The 19118-nt window shown below is 44.1% G+C and overlaps 1 protein-coding gene across 3 annotated transcripts in view; it reads left to right on the forward strand.

Moving 5' to 3' along the window:
- The window catches only part of MARCHF1 (membrane associated ring-CH-type finger 1), a 234781-nt gene that overhangs the window by 167943 nt on the left and 47720 nt on the right, over positions 1-19118 (forward strand). The window contains exons 4-5 of one of the 3 annotated variants that reach the window (XM_054030754.1): positions 6208-6287; positions 6544-7305. In XM_054030754.1, coding sequence (XP_053886729.1) covers positions 6208-6287; positions 6544-7305 — 842 coding nt within the window. Of the gene's footprint in view, positions 1-6096; positions 6288-6543; positions 7306-19118 lie in introns of those variants that run through there. The other 2 variants (XM_054030751.1, XM_054030753.1) reach the window with 2 other exon arrangements.

The following is a 19118-nucleotide window of genomic DNA, read 5'->3' on the forward strand; positions in this document are numbered from 1 at the left end:
TGCAGCTGGCCTCTGGTTTAGTTTCCACATTTGAATGCACCGTACAATGAAGCTGTCTGAAATAAACATCTATTAAAGGAATACACTCTTTACAAGAATTCATTATTCTACACGCCAAATGAAATAGAGATCTTAGTATCAATCTTGTCCCCATTCAATGAATACAGTAACTTCAACATAATCATAGTGTGCCAAGTGGCTGTTGTGTACATTTTCCCTTAAGGATTCATTATCTTGATTGAGATTGTATTAGAAAAATGCATGCAAGTTATCATGCTTTCAGTTTAGAGGGGGCCCATAAACAATTAATTTAACTGCATGATTCTGTTACTGTAACTGTGTGAATTTCTTCATAAAAATTTAGCTTCTTGATACAAAACTTAAAATCTGATTTTACCATCCTGACAAGGAGTAGCACTTTACTTTGTACGATCTCAGTGGGATTACTTGCAAGCTAAGGGCTTTTATTCTGCAAGCAGCTTTGCACAGATGAACTCCTGCACCTATGCAGAACCCCATTGGCTTAAGTAAGGTACAGCTTGCAGGCTCCAGGGCCCAAGGTACACCTCAACCTGAGTGGGCTGGGTGAAACTTTCTATGGTTGAGTTAAAACCTTATTAAGTTTGGTAGCTGTGAACTCTCAGTTCCATTAACATAGTTAAAGCATAAGCCAAACCTAACAGAAAATGTTTTTGTGAACCTGTCCAGGAACATTTGGCTGAGAATTGTTTGGGGTAGAGATGGAAAAAAGATCACACAGAAATTGAGGTCACACAAAAGAACAGATATAACCAGAGAGAGGCTGAAAGAGCAGCTGACTCTGGAAGAAATCTACAGAGAGGGAGGGCAGAGGGATGCAGGCTGAAAAGAGTGTTGTTGGTGCTATGAGCAAAAGAAGCTGTTTTCTGCTATTTGATTCCTTCTGAATTCAGAGTCACAGACTTTTGTATGTTGTTATTTGTAAACAAACAAAACTGCATCAAAGAAATACCTGATTATCCTCAATTTCTGCTCCCAACTGGAACACCTACAGGACCCCAGACTTTGACTTGCCATTTGGGTTGAAAAGAGGTAATAATAAATAAATCAAAACAAATGTTAAGAACACTGTCTTTCAGTTTTAGAGCCTCACACACCACTTAAGTTTGGGATTTGGATATTAAAGAAACACTGTTTAGTTTAAACCTGAAATTTGTGTTTCTCTTAAAAATTGTGGGGAAATTACTGAATGAAATTTCTCCTGAGGAGAAGATCTGTATAAGGCATGTGCACCACTTAAAATCCTACTTAAGCTGTATTTTGAGGGTTTAGGTGATTCATAGCCCTTATGCCTGCATATGGGTCATGTTTCACTGTAATGGACATGAAAATGTTTCCAGGTTTTATTTTGTTGTTTTTTTTTTGTTTGTTTTTTAATTCAATTAAGACAGTTTTGGCAAGGTTTGAACATTCCCCTCTAGTGCTGGAAACCAAAAAACACCATTTTGCCAATCTATGAGAAATAGAAAGTGAACCTCACTATGAATCAGACTCAAAATCTTCTTTAATCATCTGAGTGAATGGGAAACATAATGCTGTCCCTTTTTGACCTGAATGGCTAGTCAAAATTCAGAGTCCTGGGGATGTTCCAGTTGGGAGTAGAAATTAATTATGGAATCTAGGATGTTCTTTGATGCAATCTTGTTTAGAGTTTACAAAATCCTGCTTCTGCAAAGGCAAAAGGAGCAGTTTCTTACCTGACAGCCCCAAGCCTCTTTAGCCAGCACCAGACCCAAAAGCTGTCTCTCTAGCTTCTCCAAGGGTCACACTCATGCTATGTTTACAGGGTTCTGCTTGGATTTCTTCAGGTTGTCTGGGCTGGGTCTCTCTTCTCCTTCTCCCAACCCCTTCCCCAAAACAATACTCGGGGGGCGAGGGTGGGGGGAGAAATCAACCCACACAGTCCAGAACTCCTGGGTGAGTTCACAAATACCTTTTGCCTTAGGTGAGAGATTGTGATTAACTTATCTTTACAGTTAATATTAATTGAAGGGTGTGTTCCCATTTGTCAGTCTCAGTAAAGTTTTAACTCAAAAGATTTCACCCAGCTTTCCCAGACCTAAAGAAGAGCTCCATGTGGCTCAAAAGCTTGTCTCTCTCACCAACAGAAGTTGGTCTAATAAAAAATATCTCTTCCATCTTGTGTCTCTAATAACATTGAAGCCAATTAAGGGCTTCCACAGAGACAATATTCTGAGGGTATATGTGCACTGAATTATAAACCTGAATCTGTGAGACCCGGGCTTGTGGACTCCGTGTTTCCAAGCCTGTGTGTCAGCCATGCAAATGTGTTCCCACTGTACTATGCAGACCTTCGGACTGAGTTCTGCAGCTTGACTTCCATCCACAGTGCAAAATGACAGAGCTTGGACCTAAGTCACAGTGGACCAGTCCACTAGCCAGAATCCCTAGGGTACCGCAAATTGGGGCAACTGCCCTGGGCCTCGTGCTTCGCGAGGAGGCGAGCAGGGAAGTGAGAGGAGCGGGGGGCAGGAAGGAGCACCCCTACCAACCTCCCCCTCCCCCCAGTGCCTCCTGCCCGCCAGCAGGCCCCGCCGATCAGCACCTCCCACTCCCTCCTAGCACCTACCGCTAATCAGCTGTTTCGCAGCATCTGGAGGTGGGGTGGGAAGAGTTGGGGCGGGGGTGGGGCCTTGGGGGAAGGGGTGGAGTGGGGGCAGGGCCTGGGCAGAGCTGGGGGGGAGCACCCCCTGGCAGATAGAAACTCGGCACCTATGTCCTGAACCCTGCACCCCCATAGGGACGGCCCTGCCACTAGCAAGGTCCTGCGATCCAAGTCCTGAGTTCTCACTGACCTAAGCCTCACTGACTGATTTGTGAGTGGACAGAAGAGGGGCTTGGGCTCAAACCTGAGTCAGAGCCCAGGTTGAATGGGCAGTGTAGAGACCCATCTTGAGCTGAGAGTCCCAGGGCTTCCTGGCTCTTCTCCTCACAGCAGGAAGTGTGGAAGCCCTAGTGTCCCTGGACTGTGTTTCCACTGATGTTTTGTTTGAAAACATTTAGTTTTAGATGAATGAGCATTTTCTGATGACAATGCCATTTCCTCAGAAATCTCATAACAGGCTCTAATAGGGAAGTATTTTTATCTCCATTTTATGGATAGGAACCTGAGGCAAAAATTGACTTGTCTGTTGACAAAGGAAGCCTATGGTAGAGAAGGGAATTTAACTAGTGTCTCCCAAGTACCAGGCTAGTGCTCAAAACATGTGGGATATCCTTCCTCAAAATACACCTTGGACTAGTCCAGAATTAGGCCAATTCTTGACAAACATTTTGCTCATTTCTAAATATAATTTTGCTTCAACCACATTGAGAGTCACCCATTTTTATTCACGTTTTACAAACATTTATGTGACTGAAGTTCCCCTTACAAAGGTTCGCAGAAAGCAATTAGATCCTGGGATTTGTTCGATCACAACATACAATTGGCTTTGTTTTTAAATTAAATTTATTTTGGATAAAAGCAAAATTAATTTATAAAGGTTAGGTCAATCAAACAGGTAACAGAAACAGTGGCACATGGTGCCAGGTCATCAGTCACACCACCCAACTAGTGAATCATGAAGAATTTGTTGCAGAGAACAGTTTGTGACTGATCCACCAGCTGAAATTTGTTAGGAAAAAAAATCCAGATAGTTGCCAATATGGAACAAAATAATATAATTCACAGTCTCCCTGTGAATTTCAACTGATGTACAGAGAAAGAGCTAAATTAACTCAAAACCAAATTCTCCCTTGTGTAGAAGGACTGCACAAGGTCTGTGCGTTATTTAAGTCCCACCTAAACCTTCTGGGTGAATATTGGGTGAATTTCACTCTAAAGTTAACTTAGGATGTTGTGCTAGTTGAACAGTGGTCTGATTCTGTCTGGTACAACTTGTGTTTGTTTCACCAAAGGACACAGCTCTTTACAGCTAAACACATATGGAAAGGTAATTGTTCAAGTGTAAGAACTGTCCTTAATTTTTTCTGACAATACTTCACCACTTTCCACCATCCATCCACCCACCCAGAGGAACAGGCAAGGTGTGTCCATGCCATAGAGCTTAGCAGGTATAGAGCATGGGTGGGTCCAGTAGTACCAAGAGCAGAGGATCCACTGCTACGTGGAATCTCTTTTCTGTCCTACCTGCAGGGAGCCTGTGTAAGGCCCCATAAGCTGGGTTGGAGCAATCGCGAGACAGCAACTCCTTGGCTGCTCTGCGGCCTGGATGGAGTGTTCTCATGCCCTTATCCACTATGCATTTGCTGGTGCACAGTCCAGCTGTTTGGTCAGACACTGACCCCTGCATTTTCTTCCTCAGTGTCAGTGCTGTAGTAAGTAGTCACGCAAACTGCCTGAGACATGAGTTATCTATCACTTAACAAGGCTTATCACAGATGTTGAGATAAGGAAGAATATATTCCACAGCGCACACACACCAGCTGTTTCTAACATCCTCTTTCCCTAGATGTAATTGACTCTGCCTTTTCTCCTTCAAAATTGTTGAATTGAGATGTTTGTTTATATAGAGAGACAAAGGAACATAAAATGTTATCTCCATTGATGACTGTTTTTTTCATTCAGTGGCAGACACTTTAATGTGCCACATCTGCCTAATGACACATCACACCTGAGTTTTATAACAGACAGAAGGGACTTAATCCATACAAAAGCAATTTTAACATGCATGCTTTCTCACATCACACCATTATCAAGTTCACTTTTTTATTCCTAAGGTTTCATTTTTTTTAATGACTGAATCCCTCACTCATGCAGACTTTGCTTCAAATCCTACCTTGGCTCCCAAGTCTCAGTTGAGTCCATATTAAAAATCATCATAACACAGTGGTGGTTCTGCTCGAGACAGACTCAGACCTTAAACGTTATGGATGTTATGGGTCAGGATTAAGCTGCAGTGGCAGAAAGCTCTTGATGCCTCTATCAACAATGTTTAGCTTGGGCTATTAATTCCTTATTTTCATTACAAAATTCACACCTGATCAAAATAAAAATTGACATCCTCCCCTGTGCAAAGTAAAGCAGGAGTCAGTTTGATAGTGGTCTATATAATATTTGCCTTAACTAGGGCCTATGATTTATCAGCATTAAATTTTGGTGTCTGATCCTTTGCATTCTCAGCCCCTATTTAATATTCATTCTTCTCCTGTATGTGGTCTGATTGTCTTGGACACGTTTCCTTCATGTTTAGCATTCATGATACTCTGGCTCCCACTGAATTGAAGGTTCTCAGCACCTCACAGGGATGCATCCCATATCATAGTGCACATATCAGCCATGGGGAGGGTTCAGATACTTCAGCTACTTTGTCTCTCTCTCCCTATAGAAGCAAGCGTGCTGCCTCCACAATCTAGTCCCTGGTAAACAGGAATCTCTCAGGACCTACATTTGGATCCCCCACAGCTACCCTACCAATAAACTATCAAGCAGACCAAAATTGTTTCTTGTCAGCACCATCAAAACATGTTTCTCACTGGATGCGCTTTGCAAATTGCAGTGACAACCTTAGGAAGGGAATTGTGTACAGTAGATGTGTATTGAATTTCTCTCTCCTGCTGTTTGGAGAATGTGATAGGCTCTGTAGAGTTGCAGCCTGAACTTTGGACTTTCTCAGGCTCATCAATTTCACATTCATTCAACTCCGGTAGATGATTTGATTGCCTTGGAAACCTTTTTAAAAAATGCTTTAATATGCATGATGCTTGGTCACTCCGTGCCTCGCAAGTTTGCCAGCTGAGCCTCTGTGCTCATCCTGACTCAGAATAATGTCAATGTGTTTTATTTAATTCTGACAAGGATCGTCATACTTATTTGCCTGCTTGAAATAGAAAACAACGTTCTTTCCCATCAAACACGTACAGTAGATCAGAACTAAAATGAAATCTCAGCTGATGAAAGCCTCTTCCTGAAACAAAAAAATATCCAAGGGCAAATGAGAGCTGCAGCCCTTCAGTCACATTTAGTTCCTCAAAAAGGTTTTACTTCTGTTCACTCTTCCTGTATTTTGCGAACTTGTGTGCTTGCAACAGAAGACGATGCACAACTGCAACAGTTGTTTAAACTTTTTAATCATGTGGCAAAGCAGTAAAATATCTGCAATGTATTTCATGAGCAAAGATTCCAAATTGTCTAACTTTTTTCAACAGGCAAGCAGTCCTACAACAGGAACAGCTCCTAGGAGTCAGTCACGGTTGTCTGTATGCCCTTCTACTCAGGACATCTGTAGGTAGGTGCTGAATCAGTCATTTAAATCTGTCTGTCAAACATTAGTTGTTTTCTTTCGCTAATAAGCTATAAGCTCTTGCTTCTGCCTGGCATTATTCATGAATTACATACTTCTGGGTTTTCTTTTGAGCTCTTGTTTTTGTCATGTTTCCTTTTCAGTCTCATATTTTCTATTAAATCAACTCATTTCTATTTTCATTTTTTTTTTGCTCTCTTTACCATTTTCCATCCCTTTCCTTTGCTGCTGCTTTGTTTAGATCTACCACCTTGCATGATGTGTCAGAAGATGAGTTTGAACATGCAACACCTGTCATGGTGCTGACCCCTGCTAGTAGGGAGTCTGGTAAGAAACAAGTGAAACGAAGGTGTAGGCGGAGGAAAGAGACTGGTGACAATGTTGAGCATACAGAAAAGCAAAGAAAAGAGAAGGACTGCAGATTGTACCCAATGGTTGCAAGCTCCAGATGCAATGCTTTGCACAAGGAAACATCTGATTCATCATCCTCAGATGAGAATCAGTGGGCTCAGGCTAGAAGGAGAGCCAGAGAAAAGGTTAAAAAGCCCAGGAGAGGGAGAAGGAGCAATAGATCTTGCAGTAACACAGATGGATCTCCAAATAACAATGCCATTGAACTTGTCACTCTGGGGACAACAGGGGAAAAGAAAAAAGAGGTGTCTGATTCTGATAACCACACTTTAAATCACCGGAGGAGAAGGGTTTCAAGATGTAAAGAATCTTGCCTTTCGCTGTCTTCAGTGTCCTCTCTGGAGGCGAGGAATTATTCAAGAAAATGTGGAAAAAACAAGGGCAGAAGCTACCCCCAAGAGCTGCAGTCTTCATCTCACCTTAGACAAAATAAAGTGGCCGAGGAAGGTTTTACAGAGAGAGGCTCTGGCAGTGATACTCTGATAGTTCCAGAAAATGGAGAACCTGTTGGGGCAGCGCCCAATGTGACTGATGCAGTTCAGAAACTTCCTGTTTTATATGATGACTGGTCTGATGATTTAGAAGTATGCAGGTTAGTCTCTAATAAGAAAGATTGGATATTACCAAAAGGAATTGATTATTGCCATGAATTATACATGTGCCTTTTACCTGATTCTTGCTGTCATTTGGATCTTTTTTTTTTTTTTTTTATAACTACTGCTCAGTAGCTATCTGTTAGGTAGGGTTACCATATTTAGTGCCTCCGAAAGGAGGACACTTTAAAGGGGCCCCAGCCCCGCCCCCACGCCCGCCCCAACCCCGCCCCCTCCCCAAAGTCTCCGCCCCCTCCCCTGCTTCCCGCGAACATTTGAGTCGCGGGAAGCCTGAAGCAGGTAAGGGGGGTGTGTGTGGGGGGGGAGGAGGCGCAGCCCACCCCCGGCACCGCAGGTCCCCAGCCCGTCCCCCGAGCCCCCGGCCCGGCCCGGCACCGCCGGCCGAGCCCCCGACCCAACCCCGCCCCCTCCCCAAAGTCTCCGCCCCCTCCCCTGCTTCCCGCGAACATTTGAGTCGCGGGAAGCCTGAAGCAGGTAAGGGGGGGTGTGTGGGGGGGGGGAGGAGGCGCGGCCCACCCCCGGCACCGCAGGTCCCCAGCCCGTCCCCCGAGCCCCCGGCCCGGCCCCCGAGCCCCCGGCCCGGCCCGGCACCGCCGGCCGAGCCCCCGACCCGGCACCCGAGTCCCCGGCCGGGCCCGGCACCGGGCCCCCCCGAGCACCGCCGGCCGAGCCCCCGGCCCGGCACCCGAGTCGCCGGCCGAGCCCCCCGGCCCGGCCCCGGGCCCCCCCGAGCACCGCCGGCCGAGCCCCCAGCCCGGCACCCGAGCACCGCCAGCCGAGCCCCCGGCCCGGCACCCGGCCACCCCGAGCACCGCCGGCCGAGCCCCCCGGCCCCGGGCCCCCCCGAGCATCGCCGGCCGAGCCCCCCGGCCCCGGGCCCCCCCGAGCCCCCGGCCCGGCACCCGGCCCCCCCGAGCACCGCCGGCCGAGCCCCCGGCCCGGCACCCGAGCCGCCGGCCGAGCCCCCCGGCCCGGCCCCGGGCCCCCCCGAGCACCACCGGCCGAGCCCCCGGCCCGGCACTGCCGGCCAGGCCCCCCGAGCCCCCGGCCCGGCACCGGGCCCCCCCGAGCACCGCCGGCTGAGCCCCCGAGCCCCTGGCCCGGCACCCGAGCCGCCGACCGCATGTCCGATTTTCCCGGACATGTCCGGCTTTTTGGGATTTCCCCCCGGACGGGGATTTGGAGCCCAAAAAGCCGGACATGTCCGGGAAAATCCGGACGTATGGTAACCCTATGTTAGGGACTGTGATTCATAGCACAAAATAGTTGATAAAGGAAGATTTCTAAAGATAGGACACCTAACTCATTTAACAACACTAGTAGCACAGAATTAGATTCCCACCTCCTACATGATGATTTGTCCTACCAAGTTTGAGACACTGTGCACTCCGGCATGAGAATCAGAGATTGAATGGGAAGATCAGATAGCTCAATACTAATGGGATACAGAGGCTTTCATTCTTATATGACCAGTTCAAATCCATCTCTGGTCTGTAGTGATTGAAATGTGTTACTCTCTGGGACTGTTCATTGACCTACATGAAGTGAGTTCTTGGTCTCAAGTCAGTGCATATTATACATGACATCCTTATAGCTGGCATTCCTTTGGCAGGGTTGGCACATACATTAAGGGTTGTATCAGCATGAATAGTGAACTACCTTCCAGGTTAGGATGGAGGTATGCTGGCAGGTAGTGTGGGGAAGTTTGTGCAGCTGCTATCCATGATGTGTTATGTGAATTAATAGAGGTCTTTGGTTTCCAGGGCTGTCAGTCTGGCACCATTCACAGTGACAGACCCTTGGAAGTGCATGGAATAATAATAAATTCAATATTTGAAGGAAAAAATATATTAAAAGGAATTAGAATTAAGATAAAGTAACATCAACAAGTTGTCCAGCTAAGCAGAGAAGTTGTGCCTGAGGAAACTATTAAAAGGAAGGATTTCAGACCAACATCACAACATTAAATCAGTACATGGCAGTGTTTCAGTGGATCTGAAAGATCACAGGATTGTGGGTAAAAACACTCTTCAGCTTACTGACCCCTTTAAAACTGAGTGAACTTGAGTAAATCAATTCATCAGTAAATTGAAAAGGAAGTTATAGGGGAGAATCCGGCATTAAAGTTAGTATTTCTTTAAAAAAAATATGCTGGGCCTTTTTCTCACTTCCAGTGAGTCCCCTGGCAGTGGGCCTTACTGTAAATGAGAATCAGACCTAATATGTTGGTACAGTGACTGGAAACGTTGCAATCTTCTTTTTGGGAAGAATTGGTATGAAAATGTAAACAGAAGTAGAATGAGGAAATGAATGTGTGTGGTGAAACTACATGGCGTGATACAGTGTACTTTGTGTCTGGCAGTAAGCTCCTATGGTCCTGGTTAAGAAAATTGTCAGGCAGTGGAAGTATAGACAGTGTGCTCCTTCAGATTACTATATGTAAGATATAATTATTAGTGGATCATGTGCTGTACATCCTTCAATGGGAAGCCACAACATAGCTCCCTTTTTCATTTGTTTGTTGTATCTGCCTGTTGTGTCTCATTGTGTACATACATTGTGAGATCTTGGGAGCCGGGCCCATCATTTTGTTTTGTGTTTTGGTCCTGATCGATGCTTGGGGCCCTGCCTACTACTGCAATAAATTATTATTATTATTTATTTATTTATATTACAGTAGCACTTTGAAACCTGAACATATATTGAGGGTCTATGTGCTAGGTACTGTACAAATATAGAATAAGAAAATTCAGTTATGAACTGAATATAATTCTCTCTTTACCCAAAATAAATATGTCCACACAAGGGCTTGCCCGGATTTAACTAAATCAATTTTAAAAAATGATTTAAATGAAACAAGTGTAACTTTTTCAGGTAGACAGGGCCTAGTTGCTGCCCCAACCCATGAACTCAAATTGTGTTTTCAGATGCAAGCATGGACTCCATTTTTCTCTTTATTGCTTTTCTGTCCACCCACCCAGCTTTACTATGACTGTCCTGGGAATCCTCTATCTGTAGGGCTATGGCTGCTACCTAATCCACATTTTGCTCACCCTGGGGCTTGCAGGAAAGGAGGAGAAAGAAGGTCATGTAGGGCGAGAAGGAGGCCTAGGAACTGTTAGATTAAATTTCCTTTATCATCTTATGTGTTTCTCAAGTGTACTTTCACTACAGTGTTTATGCACCAAAATAAATGTGTGGTACATTAGGTAGGGTCAGAAACTAGGAGATAGGAGGATATTACAGAGAGGGAAATAGGAGGACCCTTTAAGGTTCAACCGTCATAGTTGCTTTTACAGCAGTGTAAAATTTCCTGGCTTGAGGCTGGAAGTGAAACTTTTGAAGGTTCACATAAAACTCTGGCCCAGGCTCAAGTGTAGTGAAAAAGGGGTGCCCAGCTTAGAGAGGGGTGTGCCCTACTTGATCTCATGGTAAACATGAACATGGAGTAGGTATATGAAAGGATCAGGCACCCTTATCAGAAGCTGGCAAATCTCTCTACCTGGCTCTTTGTCCCATCTTGTTGACTCTTCATTGTGGTGGCACTGTAGCTGTGCTAGTATTAGATATGGATGGGATAGAAACTGGTAGCTTCCTGTGTTTCCACTCTATCCTGATTCCATTAGTTATGGCCAAGGTTGGAACGTGTAACTGCCTTAGTTGAATCCAAGTGTTTTGTCCTGGTTTGATTATAAAAATAAGGGAAGCACGTTTTCTTATTGTACGACATATTAGTAAGAAATCTCCACTACTGTAATTTTGCTGCATACACAATTCCTTTCTAGTTTATTAAAAAACTCCCTGTTAATATTCAGCAACATCTAATACCTGCTTGACCCATGTACCTAGCTTCAGTATTCACTCTGAAAATACACACAGACACATGCAACCCAAAATAAGACTGAGTGATTAAAATCACAAAAGAAAGCATCACAGGCATGTTTAAAATTAGATAAATGCTTGAACAGAGTCTCAGCCCTGACTTTGCCAGATTGGAATTGCTGAGGGAGCACACAAATGCAGGTGGAAAGCTACCCTAAAGGAGTAGCCAAAGATTCCCCTGACATCAGGAGGAACAAGGAAGGGGTGGGGCAGAGTATATCGCATTCCACCTGAGACCTAGGCAGCTCTGCAGTGTCTGTGTGTGACTGCTACAGCCTACATAATTGGATCCATGGCACCTCCTTTCCCTGTCACTCTGCTCAGCTCTATGGAGTGTAAATGTGGCACAGCTGAGAATCTGCCCTCTTCTTTTAAAATGCTGCCATGTTAAGAGAGACATAAGGCCACCCTTTCCTCACTCTCAGGGAAAGTGCTGTATTTCTTGCAGTCATTCTAGATCAGTGGTCTCCAAAGTGGGGTGCGTGCACACCAGGGGGTGTGCAAGAGGATCCTTCAGAGTGCGCAGTAGGAGGAGCAGCTTTTTTTTTTTTGCTTCGGCAGTTCGGTTTTTTTGTTGTTGTTGCTGGGGGTGGCAAAATGGTAGAGCTGGCCCTGCGGCGTGGCAGGGGGTGCATGCTCAAATTTTGTTTATTGATAGGGGTGCGCAATCAAAAAAGTTTGGAGACCACTGTTCTAGATGTATCACCTATGGAAGATTGCACATCTAGGAAGGATGCTACAAAATCAAAATCATGCTAATTTTTCATTGCTACTAAGTTATTTTACTTTTTAAATTTGCCTACAGCTCCACAGAAGGGAGAAGATTTATTATGCGATAATACTGATTCAGCTGAAAGAATCTTACTAGGTACTGTGGTACAAGCTATTTAGCTATTTAGTCAACAGCTGATTTGTAGTTTCTTTCCATAGATTCAAATGTTTCTTTCAGGAATAAAAAAAGGAATGAAATATTCACTTTGGGGTTGTTGTATGTGCTCATATAGTCACACTCTTCTGCACTGCATATCCTGGCATATAGGGCATACACTCTACCCATGTATGTGTCGTATTCAGAGTGAGTAAAGTGCTGCCAACATATTAATAAGGAGCTCCCTCCAAATTTCCACATAAGTCAGTGATGCATGTTTACTGCAGTGTAAGACTGGGTGGCTGGTCAGGGATTGGACACTTTAGCGTCTTGAGGTCGAACAAGCTTCCCCTCATGAGAGGTGGTCTCTTTTAGCTGGGGCAAGGGGTTAGGTCAGGGAAGTGGATCTCTGCATTGTATGGGGGTGTCACCGTGCCCTAGTGGTTGACAGCTGAGGATACCAAATTCAGGACAAATTGCTGAAGCTCACGCCAAACTGGTGGTTATTCTATTGTTAGATATGCCAAGCCAGAAACAAAAGTAAACTTCTGTCTCACCACACTGGTTAACAAGAAGTCCAAACTGCAGTCTCCTTAGGCATTCCAGCCCTTGTTTCACCACCCAGAAACTAGATTTATGATGTGTTGTTATTTAAAACCAATGTATCCAACAAAGGGTCCTTCTAATCTCAAAAGAGCAGCCATTTAGCCGGGTCCATATATAACTCAGATCTTACCCAATAATCACGCTGTTGCCAATCCTTTATTATCTAATATCTAGAAGTTTATTTATAAGAGAAAAGAAGGAGGAGAGAGTTAAAATTGATCAAAGAAATTATATACATACCTACATACATAGATATTCATTGCAAACTTCTTGAATCAGGTTTGTAGCAATGTTGGAATAAACTACTGGCTTGTAAAGTCTCAACTTCCAAGAGATTGGAAGGTCCTCAGTCCATTGGTTGGAATGCTCCTTTTAGTGGAAGTTCATAGTCCAGAGATCAGAGCAGGAAAGAGGCAAAATGGAGATGGTTCCAGGGTCTTTTATATCATCACCCATGTGGGGAGGATGCTCTTATTCTTAGTTTGTGGAAAATTACAGGCACAAGATGAAGTCCAGGGTCACATGAGAAAGTCACATGTCCTTGCATGCTTTGATGACTCATAGGAGTAGCCATTACTCATATTTTGGCTAATGGGATGGGGACAAGCTGCTTCTATATCTGTGTCCTTTAATGGTTGGTCCATTCACAATGTGCTGGCTAGACTGGATATAAACTACCTGGTGGGGGTTACCTGAGGAGCAAATGCGTTTGAAATACAGGTATATAGTCAATATTTTCAACTTCAGATACAAAAATGATACATGCTATAAACAAGATAATCGTACTCAGCAAATCATAACTTTTCCATTGACACTTTACAAGATATACTTCGAACAAGATGTATTGCAATTGTCCAAGAGAGGCAATATTAATGAGATAAATGGTCATGTTTAAATCATACAGCATCACAGGGGGGGTCCCTCCCTGTTCAAATTCCAAGATGGCTGGGCAGGCAGGTAATGGCAAGGAGAAATGCGGGACTTGCTTATATGCACAAGCTTACCTCTCTTCCTCATGCAGTATTTGAGCTGCTGGTGGAAGGATGTATGTATGTACAGTATTAGGCCTACAAGTTTTGTCTCCGACATGCTCCTAACAGAATGGGTGGGGATACAAGAAGAGCCATCCCTTTGCAGTATATTAATTGGCTGTGGGAGTGGTTGCTGTACCTGTGATGTGGTGGCTACCTCAGCAAGTACTGTAAAATTCCAAGCCTTAGAATTCTCAGTGACTTCAGTGGGCTTTGACTTGGGTTCTATATTATTCCTAAAGGGGAGGGTGAAATCATGGGCGGGATAGTTTAAAACTCAGTTTAAATCACTGTTGAGGGTAGCTCCATGGCCTGGATAGGTCCCCAGTGTTACTCAAACAACCCTGGGGTGGGCCCCCCCTGGGGTGCCTTATGGGCCACAGCACTGTCTGGAATCTCCCCCCAACACACCTTTATGCTAGGGTTTACCCATGCAAGATCATTGGAGGGCAGCCCTGCAGCTCAGTGCCGGTGCCAAGGGACTCCTCCCCCTAGCGGAAATGGGGCTGTTAGGGTTCCTTTACATCACTACAGCCCTTGTGCCTGGTGTAAAGGGGCTGGGACCAGGGTGAATATCTCATCCCTGGAATTTTAACATTGGAATTATGAAGAAGTGCTAGTTAGAAATGGTATTAATTCAGAATCAATAGATGAGACACTTCTGGAAGACTGTTGGTTGTGATATGAAAGGAGCATGGAGGGATTTTTGATTTACACTGTGGTTCTGTTTTTTATCCCAAAGGTTTTTGCAGTTGAAAGGACTGGATCAATTCTACAGTTTCTATAATACTAAACTGTAATTGGTTGAAAATATGCATTGCTTTTAAAAACACATTTAAATAAGACAGGATGCATCACCGTAACAAAAATTATCTACATGCACAGTAGAATCCTGATTTTTCTAAACTTCTTGAGTGGAAACAAATATGTTCAGATAATTGAGAGTTAATAGGGAGTGAATGGAAGAGAAAGAGATGCTTAGCGATCATTAGAAAGGGAGGTTTAGATGGGAGGATTGGTAATGAAATCTGCATAATCCACTTCAAACATCACTTTAATAAAATCAGCTCTTTAGTAGAAAAGTTTTGGTGAATGTATTAAGTTGATCTGATTTCTTTTTTTTTTTAATCACTCTTTCTGGACTATATTATAAATACTTCAAAAGAAATGAGATGAGGCATTATTGTATTCAACCACTGACATAAGTAATTTAAACATCATGTAAATTATATTACATAGGGTACATGAAAATGTAATTATGAAATCATAAAATTCCTGAAATCATGATTTCACTATGTGAAATCAAGTGTTATAATCATGTATCTGTTGTGTATAAAATTAACATGTGTCTTATTGGTACTGAACTTTAATCACTTAATACTCATCAGGTTGGGATCCAAAGGGAAAAAGTCTAAAAATTGAGAAGCAGCTTGGGAAAACAGAGTCCTTCTAAGATTAGTCTTGAGACGAACTGTAGAGCTAGAGATATATTTATTTCTGCAGCTATTAACCTTCACATGAGGATATTAACATTAAAACCTAGATGCTTAGTGTCAATCAATACAGAGCCCTTTATTTCAATGGAGCAAGGCTAATTTACACTATCTGAGACTTTGGCCTTAACTTCTGAACTTGAACATCATTGATTAAGAAAATATAGTTTGCTTAGATCTCAGGAGTATTCAAAATGAAAGTATCTTAAGTATATTTTGTCAAGTCTGCTGGCAAATCTTGCACGTTTGTCAGTTGCTAACAAAATGATGATCCCAGTATAAAGGAGAGATAATCTAAGGGCTGTTTCCACCCACATTAAGACTGCTTTATGCTGCCTGATCTGTCCTTACTGTAACAGAGAATCACTTTGAAAAAGAAAGCCCTTACTTCCTTTTGTAATAAAAGCTTAGGTCAGCAATCCTTTGACACACTATACTAAGTTCACTGAAGCGAGCATCCATAGCAACATTCCAAAGTAAAAAAGTTAATAACTGTTAAAATTAGACTTTAAGAAACTAAGTTTTAGTAATGGGTACAAATCTCATCTGGGAGAGTCCAGTAAACTAGGTAGTCCTCTTCTTCTTTCCAGTTTTACTGGGAAATAGCAAAAAGTTAGAAGGCTGTTGGAACTAAGTTTAACAGAGTTTTTTGGGGGGAGGTGGGGGTTATAATAAATTAATTGCTTATCCAAATTACTTCAAACTTTCTAGAAAAAAGCTACCCAAGCTTGAGGTGGATGGGACTTCTTCTGATGGATTTTATGGCAGCAGGGGGCAACATCAGATTTAAAATGGAAACTTGGTAGCAATCTTAACTGTGAATAGACTTCTGTTTCTCCATATCTTTTTTCCTTTCATTTAGAGTTTCTTGCAGGGCTCACCTGTTTGTAACAGCTCTCTAAAAGAAATATGGTATTTACTGGAAGAGTGATCACAGCTCAGGCTAGTACCCAGAGTAACAAAAGTGTGGTGCAATGAAGAAGCAGTGTTTTTTATAAGACATGTAGATGTTGCAGCTTGTTAGATAAATGTCCCCTGCATGGTGGAATTATGGTTGTTGGAGGCCTGGTCTATGCTAGGACCATATGTGTAGCTATGAAAATATGCAACCCTGAGAGTTGTAGCTAAACCTACCTAACCCCAGTGTAGACAGCTCTAGATTGACGGAAGGAGGTGGATCCAGCTCAGGGAGGTGGATTACCTACACCGATGGGGGAAGCCCTCCCGTCTGTGTAGGTAGTGTCTATACTAAAGCACTACAATTGCAGCGGTGCAGCTGCGCTGCTGTAGCATTTTAAGGGCTTGGCTACACTTGCGAGTTACAGCGCAATAAAGGACACCCTAGCTCTCTACCCGTCCACACTGGCAAGGCACGTAGAACGCTCTGACTCCGTGGCTACAGTGAGTGGAATGTTTGCTGTGCCCCCGCTGGAGCGCCGCGGCACCAGTGTGAACAAGGTGTTGCGATACTGCGCTCTGATTTGCCTCCGGAAATGTCCCATAATCCCCTTAAGTCAAGTGGCCACTCTTGTTTTTGTTTTGAATCGCAGCAGGAATGTGAATATGCCCTTTGAAAGCTCCATTTTTGACAGCCGGCTGCTTATCTGCTCTGAGACAAAGCAACCATTAGTGTGGAATGCTGTGTGTGAGAGAGAGAGAGGCGGGGGGTGGGGGGTCTGCTGCTGTCTGAACTTACAATACAGCATGCTGACATGCTCTTAGCCCCCCCAAAACCGACTCTCTCTCCCCCCACATACACACAACACACTCCCTGTCACACTCCACCCCATTTGAAAAGCATATTGCAGTCACTTGCATGATGGGATAGCTACCCATAATGCACCGCTCCCAATGCCACTGCAAGTGCCGCAAATGTGGCCACACCAATGCGCTTCATGCTGTCAGTGTGGACAGACTGCAGTGCTTTTCCCTACTGCACTCTACGAAGGCTGGTTTAACTCAAAGCACTCTACATCTGCAAGTGTAGCCATGCCCTAAGTGTAGACAAGCTCTGAGCCTCCTTTCCCAAAATTTTGGCACAGGTTTTGCCAGGGGCACAGACAGTGTGAGAATATAGTAGGGAAAGCCTTATTACGCACTGGTACGGGGAACTCCACCAGTGACCCTGATATAAAACTATAATTGAGGAATCAAGGGTTGCATCTCTTGAATAGGTCATCAAGTTGTTGCTTTCAGCATTTATCTCTGATTAACAGAGATGTAGAGGCTATTGGCTGATGTGTATATTGCAATTTATATTATTAAAATTGTGGGTTTGGTTCCTTAATCCTAAATTTTGGGGTGTTATGAGGTCTTGTTTTGCACTGCAATTTTGAGTGTCACTGGCAGTGCATTGGGATAGAAATGAGTCGTAACTATTTACATGATTAAACTGTTCATCAGTTATAATGAAAGAAGATTAATAGAAGTATTGTAGACAAAATAAATCGTTCAGAGCCTGCATTCCCTAGTACATTTTGCTCTTGACTCTCTTCTTTATTCTGATCACGTTTTGAGAAATCAAGAGAGCATCTTACCAGAACCATTATGAAATTATGTTAGTGTGGTACAACATTTTCAAAAGGTGTTTTTCTGTATTCAGGTAGAGACAGCTGACTATATGGCATAATGGAAGGGCAGGAATGACAGAGCAGAGGTATACAAATTGATTACATTCAGTATGCAGAATTAATGTGCTTCATTCACACTAGGTTTAGAGGGAGAGGAAGACCAATTTGTCATTTAGATTATTTTGTACTGAAAAACTGGAATAGAAAGAAAAAGAGTGTGTGTGATCAGAAGGCAAGTCTGCCAAATGAAGGAGGGAGAAACTCAATATGTTGTTGTCTATTGCTGGATGAACTATCCAGAGAGAATAATTTGTTCAGCAAATTTAACTCTTTTTTCCTGTTGACAAATTATCTGAGCTGGGTTTGATTCTTATAAATGTGTTAATTATTTGCTGTGGGTTGTTCACAGTCTAAATTTTCAATCATTTGCTGTTTGTGGTGTGTGATTGATTACCTAAGACACATGGTATTGACACATCCGACTGGATGACTGAAATTTTTATAATGGACTTTTCAAGACTGCCAAACTGTACGTAGAGCAATGCATGGATCCGTTACAGCTGTGCATGGAGCTGGTCCGTCTCTGCCCACTTACTGAGGGTTGCTCAGTAAATTATGCTGGATGCTAATGGCTCCAGGAGTCCCAAACCACCATGGATTAGTGTGGAACAGTGCCTTTCCTCTGGCCATGCCCCCTTCCAGCAGCAGAAGGGATGGCACAGGAGCCTCTTTTCCACTGGAGGCTCATCCTCGCACTGGGTTAATCCCTGCTGAGGTGGGATACACCTTGCACTTTAGGGCCAGATTGTGCCTGCCTATTTAAGTCTCTCTTCATAAAAAAAGAAATCTGGGACAAATGTAATCTTCTTGTCAGTAGGTGCGTGGCTTTATGTCCACTAAGCGTGGGTACATGGATAGGTTCTTTTCTTCTGGTCTGTGAAAAGTTTGGAAAAGGAATGTAGGGCACAATTCTCTGGGGTTGCGTCTAGAGCTGGGGTGGGCAAACTACGGCCCAGGGGCCGCATCTGACCCTCCAGATGTTTTAATCTGGCCCTTGAGCTCCCGCCGGGGAGCAGGGTCAGGGGCTTGCCCTACTCCGCGTGGCTCCTGGAAGCAGCAGCATGTCCCGTCTCTGGCTCCTATGCATAGGGGCAGACAGGGAGCGCCGCACACTGCTCCAAGCACTGCCCTCACAGCTCCCATTGGCCAGGAACCACAGCCAATGGGAGTTGCGGGGCGGCGCCTGCAGACAAGGCAGCATGCAGAGCCGCTTGGTCATGCCTCCTCATAGGAGCCGGAGGGGGGACATGCCACTGCTTCTGGGAGCTGCTTGAGGTAAGC

This window comes from Malaclemys terrapin, chromosome 5 (assembly GCF_027887155.1).
Source record: "Malaclemys terrapin pileata isolate rMalTer1 chromosome 5, rMalTer1.hap1, whole genome shotgun sequence".
Taxonomy (NCBI): Eukaryota; Metazoa; Chordata; order Testudines; family Emydidae; genus Malaclemys; species Malaclemys terrapin.